This window comes from Camelina sativa, chromosome 11 (assembly GCF_000633955.1).
Source record: "Camelina sativa cultivar DH55 chromosome 11, Cs, whole genome shotgun sequence".
Taxonomy (NCBI): Eukaryota; Viridiplantae; Streptophyta; class Magnoliopsida; order Brassicales; family Brassicaceae; genus Camelina; species Camelina sativa.
Window position 1 is genome coordinate 16,287,300 of NC_025695.1, and position 6,161 is coordinate 16,293,460.

Below are 6,161 nucleotides of genomic sequence, written 5' to 3' on the forward strand. Positions count from 1 at the left end.
GTTGTTAAACCCAGAAATAACCGAAGTCCAGGAAACGACGTTTGGTTGACACATTTCACCAAACACCTTGCGTGCAGTGTTGACTTCTCTGAGCTTGACATAACTATTTATGAGGAGATTCACAGTGAAAGTGTCACTCGCGAGCCCAAGTTTCAGAGTCAGGGTATGTAATAAATTTGTAAGAATAGGGTTGGTGGATTCCGAAAGCTTATGTACCAAGAAAGCTTTCGTTTTTATGTGAAGAAGAAGAAACGGAGAAGTTGTTGCATTTGCAGGGGCTAATCGGACATTTTGGATTAACCGTTTTTTCATTGGGTCAATTTTGTGGGATTATTATAATTATGACTTTCATTTATATTCTCTATTTATATAATGCGGTGTCGTTTAATATTTTCACTCATTAGTCGAATTAAAAAACATAAAATAATTCAGATTTATGTTTACAGAGATGGTGGACCACAATATTTTAGTCTTCGTAAACATTGAGGTTTGTCCTTTCTTTGTGTGTCGATAAATGAGGGCATAGCCTTTATCACTCCATTTCTCTCCCCAGTTGTTTTTTTGCAATCCAGTATGCGTTCCCGAAATCATTAATACCATAACCGACGATAACAACAACATATGCGATGGTATCTTTGCTAAACTTAATCCAGACATGGACTTGGATGTCTTGTAAATCCTATACAACAAGTTTAAAAAACTGTAACTTAATAGATAGTTAACTAAAAGTTCATGGAAATAATTTGAATATATAACTTAAACTAGGAAATTTGAAATCTATAATAATTTATTTAAGTTTTTGAAAATACCTTATGTATCACATAAAATGACTATTTTGCCTTTAATCAAGAATTAATTTAAAAGTTAAAAAATTAATACAATATACTTAAATTAATTCATATGACCAACCAATCAAGGTTGAAAAATTAGAAGAAAATTAATTTGACATAATTAATAAAATAATAGAAAATTATAAGCACAGTAATATATGAATCTCAAATAATTCAAAGATGAAAATATAAAATTAAATAAAACAATCTAAAATTACAACAAAATTTTTTAAAATACATTACTAGAAAAAGAAGATGCATATATTAATTTTCCATTTTTTTTTTGGGTCAGCATATTAATATTACTTATTCCAAACTGAAAAAGTAGAAGAGTATATTTTGGTTTAAAAAAATAAGGAAAATTTAAATTTCCATTAAAAAAGTTTGACCAATAGAACAAAGTTGAATTTTTTTCCAATGAACTTATTGTTTTTTTAAATTTTTTTTGCTTCCCACTTTCTTGTAAGACGTACTATCATTCGACGATAAGAACGCTTTTTGTTTAGTTGATATAGTTTTATATAATCTCTATTGTTATCTTGCATTTGTGTATTCATCATTTTTTTATGCTACCTGTCCTGCAAATTAATAGAAATAATAAGAAAAATCGATAATTTCATACTCCATCTAAGGGGTATGTTCGATTCCTGCACCATGTTTAACATTGTGCAAATCAATACATTAAGTTCAATAAAATTCAAATTCACTGCCCCAACTCGTTAAAAGATGTTATTACATACATTAACCGTAACGGTGTTAAGAGACCGTCAACGGCTGCTTACGTGGACGCCACATATGAAACGATGTCGTTATAAGAAACAAAAGAAATCATTTCTTTGGTTAAAACGACGTCGTTTCTTCTTTCTTCCTCTTTTCTTCCTCTTTCCTTCCCGAGTCGCGTTTCTTTGTTCAATTGATTTGTATTATTGAAACACCGGAAAACGAAGCATGGCAATGAGGAAGGGCTGGATAGGAAGAGCTGGTGGATCCAAAACCCCTAAAATTTAACCTCAGTTCTTCCTCCTTCTTTCCCGATTTGACTGATTGAACCAGCGGTTTCCCGATTTGATCGAGTTCTTCCTCCTTCTTTCCTGAGCTGGTGGATCCAAAAACTCTAAAAGGCAGGCCGGTCCGGGTTTATGTCCGGTTCGATTGATCCAGCGGTTTGCGATTTAAGTGCACTCACTTCCTTCATCCTCGCTGACTGGAAGGGAATCACCGGCGAGATTCCTCCATGCGTCAACTCCTTAGCCTCGCTCCGTATCCTCGATCTTAACGGTAACAAAATCACCGGAGAGATTCATGCGGAAATCAGCAAGCTCTCCAAACTCGCTGTTCTGAACCTCGCTGAGAATCAAATATCCGGCGAGATTCTGGCGTCGTTGACGTCACTCGCCGAGTTGAAGTCGCGTTTCTTTGTTCAATTAATTTGGAGATTTTTAAAAAAATTTAGGGCCTTTAGGTTCAATCTCCAAATCGGGAAAGAAGGAGGAAGAAAAGATAAATAAGAAAAGAGGAAGAAAGAAGAAACGACGTCGTTTTAACCAAAAGAAGTTATTTCTTTTGTTTCTCAAAACGATGTCATTTCATATGTGGTGTTGTAACACCCGTGAACCTAAAACTGTGCGTTTGGGTAAGGGTGTCGATCGACACCAATGTTTTCTGGTTCGACTAGATTGATTTATTGATCGATTTGGTTCGGTTTGGTTTTGGGAAACAATTGAACCGGGTTACTTAATCGGGTTTCAACGAAAAGAAGGGTTTTGTGAATTGTCTTTGTCGCCGCTTTGTGGTTTTTGAGGAAAAAAAGGGAGAAAACATTGTTCTTGAGCTTTTGAGAGAGATTGGTGAGATTCCTTGCTGTTTCTTGAGGGATCCAAGGCTAGAATCGTGTAGGAAGCTTGCTGGGAGTGTGGATTCGTTCATTGCTGGTCAGAAACTTCCTGCAAAGAGGTGAGTGCATGACCATGGCTAATCTAAGCCTTTGATTTCATTGTTCTTGCTTGTTTGTTGTTGTTTTGTATGTTTTTCTTGCTGGGATTGGTTGCTCCAGGTTCCTACGGACGTATTTGGCTTGAGTTATGAGTATTGGGCGATTGGGAGGAGTTTGGGAGCGAGATTCGACTTTTGCCTTCGAGCGGATCGCGATTGCAGAGGGAGTGTCGATCGACACCACTTGGTGTCGGCCGACACCAGCAAATTGGGCATCGATCGACACTGTGGGGTAGTGTCGGTCGACACCAAGGCCAGTGTCGGTCGACATTTAGCTGGTGTCGGTCGACACCTCCCTTCCAGCGAGACATGTTTGATTTCCTGGTTTGTATGTTTTGTTTGTTGTTTGTTTGGAACATTGGAATCATTGTTGCTTGTGTGTATAGCCAAGTAGATGGGAGGATTGCCTCACTGAGTGTTTATCAAATACTCATGCATCTCAATATGTGTTTGTGGTGCAGGTAAAGACAAAGTGTGATCGTGGAATCAAGGCGATGAGGAGGAGGATGTTCTAGGGACTCGATTATATGTTGTCTGGTGTTGCTAGGTTGCTAGAGTTGAGTCTTTAGAAACATTCTTAGGTTGCCGGTTTCATGTTTCCTGATGTTTGATTATTGGATTGTTGTTATGGTTTAAGATTGGTTATTTATTTATTGGATATTGGTATTTGTTATTCTGTTGTTGGTTGTGATTGTGGTTAGGTGGCTAGTGGGTATGAGACCACTTATTGTAGATTATTATTTATTATTATTATTATTATTTATTTTTTATTTTTTTTAAAAAACGGGTCAGGTCGTTTCAGTTTGGTATCAGAGCCCTTACGGTTCTAGGTTTGGTTTCACTAGGTTTCTGTTATGATGTTTGGGATTGCATGTCTTGATTGATTATGTGAGTTAGTCAATTGTGTGTGGCATGGAGTCCTAGAACATCCTCTTCGAGCCTACAATGTGATTCCACGGTGAGTTTTGGTTTTTGTGTTTTTGTGCTATGTTAAGATTGCTTGTTAACCTCTGTTCTTGGAAGTGCAGTGGTTAAAGGTGTTTGAGTTGTTGGTCGTGGACGGGGACGTGGTCGTGGTCATAGTCGGGCGGGTCCCGAGGCTAGCGAGTGTGTGGTCCAGAGTTCCACGAGATGGTACGTCAAAGGGTCGCAAGCGTATCAGGAGGGACCAGAGAGGGTTAGCCGGTGAGTGTGCCGGGGGTGCTGGGAACCCAGTTTTGGGGTTGCAGCATTTGGAGCCCTGGGTCGAGATGATCGCTTGGCGGATCTGTTGGCGTGCTATTGGAGCGGTTACCGAGAGGTGTACCAGTACAGGCTCCAGTTGTACCACATGTGGCGGGGTGCAGCCGAGGGCTGCGGAAGTTGAGGACCTTCCATCTTAGGTTAGGAGGATGGAGCAGTTGTAGATGATTGGTGCGAGATTCTTCTCGAGAGGTATCGAGCCTAGAGAGGCGANTATTCTAAGAGTCCTGAGGAACATGCAGTGCATTTGAGGGCAGTTCTGGAGAAGTTGCGGGAGCAGAAGTTGTTTGCCAAGTTGCGCAATTGCAGTTTCTGGCAGCGTGAGATGGGTTTTATGGGTCAAATAGTTTCTGCAGATGTGANGAAGTTGAGTGGGCATGTGTAACATTGCAATGTTATACTCGGACCACAGAAGGTACTTTGTGTCTAGAGATGTTTATAGTTGTTGAGGATTGTTGCTCCTGTTGGGATGGTGATTCTCCTGAGTACCGATAGCTCGAGGGGCTGTGGGCTTTGAGAGTGGCAGAGGGGATAATGTTCCCCTGAGGGGATGAGCAGTTCCCCTGATACCGAGATCTTGAGGATTGTANTTGGCAGGCTATTACAGGAGGTTTGTGCAGGGCTTTGCTAACAGAGCACATCCTATGATTAAGTTAATAGGGAAGGATGTTCCTTTTGTTTGGTCACAGGAATGCGAGACGGGCTTTGCAAGCCTGAAGAAGATGTTGACTACNAACTCGAAGACGCTGGTCTGAGAGTGAGATCGGTATGACTCGAAGGTTGAGACCTAAGAGTGGAAGAGTTGGGAGCAAACAATGTATAGAACGTGAGTATAAACATAACGACGGAATGTAGACCTCGAGAGTGATGGTGGTTTAATCTGGGATTTTAGGATTATGATTGGCCAGTGGGCCAGGGTTTTATGACCGGCGCGGTCAANCTATCCTACTCATGATTTGGAGATGGGTGCTGTAGTTTTTGCCCTGAAGGTTTGGAGATATTATCTTTATGGTGCAAAGGTACAAGTGTTTAANAATGTGTGGCTGATGTGCCAGGATTGGGTGGCCGGTGGTGCTGGAGTCCTGGGAAGGAGAGCTGCAACAGGTATGAGCCGGCAAGGGCATGGTTGTNAGATCATAAGAGTCTGAAGTATATATTCACTCAGCCTGAGCTGAATTTGAGGCAGAGGCGGTAGATAGAGCTTGTGGCAGACTATGATTGGGAGATAGCCTATCATCCTGANCATTGGAGATGGATAGGGTTGCTAGATTCAAGGTTTTGGTAAGCTTGCTAGGGGAAACAAGTCAAGTAGGTTAGGTTGGCGGCCNGGCTCAGGAGCAGGAGATGGAGTCTCTAGTAGGAGAGATCGGTGCGTTGAGTTTGTGTGTTGTGTCTCAGGAACCGTTGGGTTTGGAGGCGGTCGATAGAACAAATCTTCANTTACGCTCGTATTGATGATTTGCTGTGGAGAATTGCTAAGCGGGAAGCTGATATTGTAATAAGCTATTTTGTGGAAGTTTCCTTAAGAGACAAGTTACTAGAGGTTCTTGGATGGACAAGGGGTGTTGATATCCGGGTGGTGGTGAATTGATGTCAACATACTTGATTATTAGTCTAGTAGAGCTGAGGAAGAAAATAGGGGATTCTTACGTCTTATCACTTCACCGTGGGGAGCGTCGGTGTGGTTCGTCAAGTAGATGAACGAGATATGGGTTTAAGAGTTCGTGGCGATGCCGTTTGGGTTGACAAATGCGCCAGCAGCGTTTATGAGGTTGATAAACAGCGTGTTTCACGAGTTCCTGGAAGTGTCTATCATCATCTTCATCGACGACATCCTGGTTTATTCTAAGAGTCCTGAGGAACATGCAGTGCATTTGAGGGCAGTTCTGGAGAAGTTGCGGGAGCAGAAGTTGTTTGCCAAGTTGCGCAATTGCAGTTTCTGGCAGCGTGAGATGGGTTTTATGGGTCAAATAGTTTCTGCAGATGTGATTTCTGTAGATCCGGAGATGATTCAGGCTATCAGGGATTGGCCTAGACCGCAGAATGCCACAGAGATTAGGAGTTTCCTTGAGTTGGCAGGCTATTACAGGAGGTTTG

General features: G+C 41.3%; 1 protein-coding gene across 1 annotated transcript in view; it reads left to right on the plus strand.

Moving 5' to 3' along the window:
• The window catches only part of LOC104728034 (DNA-damage-repair/toleration protein DRT100-like), a 1,971-nt gene extending 1,295 nt beyond the window's left edge, over nucleotides 1-676 (plus strand). The window contains exon 2 of the mRNA XM_019231873.1: nucleotides 573-676. Coding sequence (XP_019087418.1) covers nucleotides 573-676 — 104 coding nt within the window. The remainder of the gene's footprint in view (nucleotides 1-572) is intronic.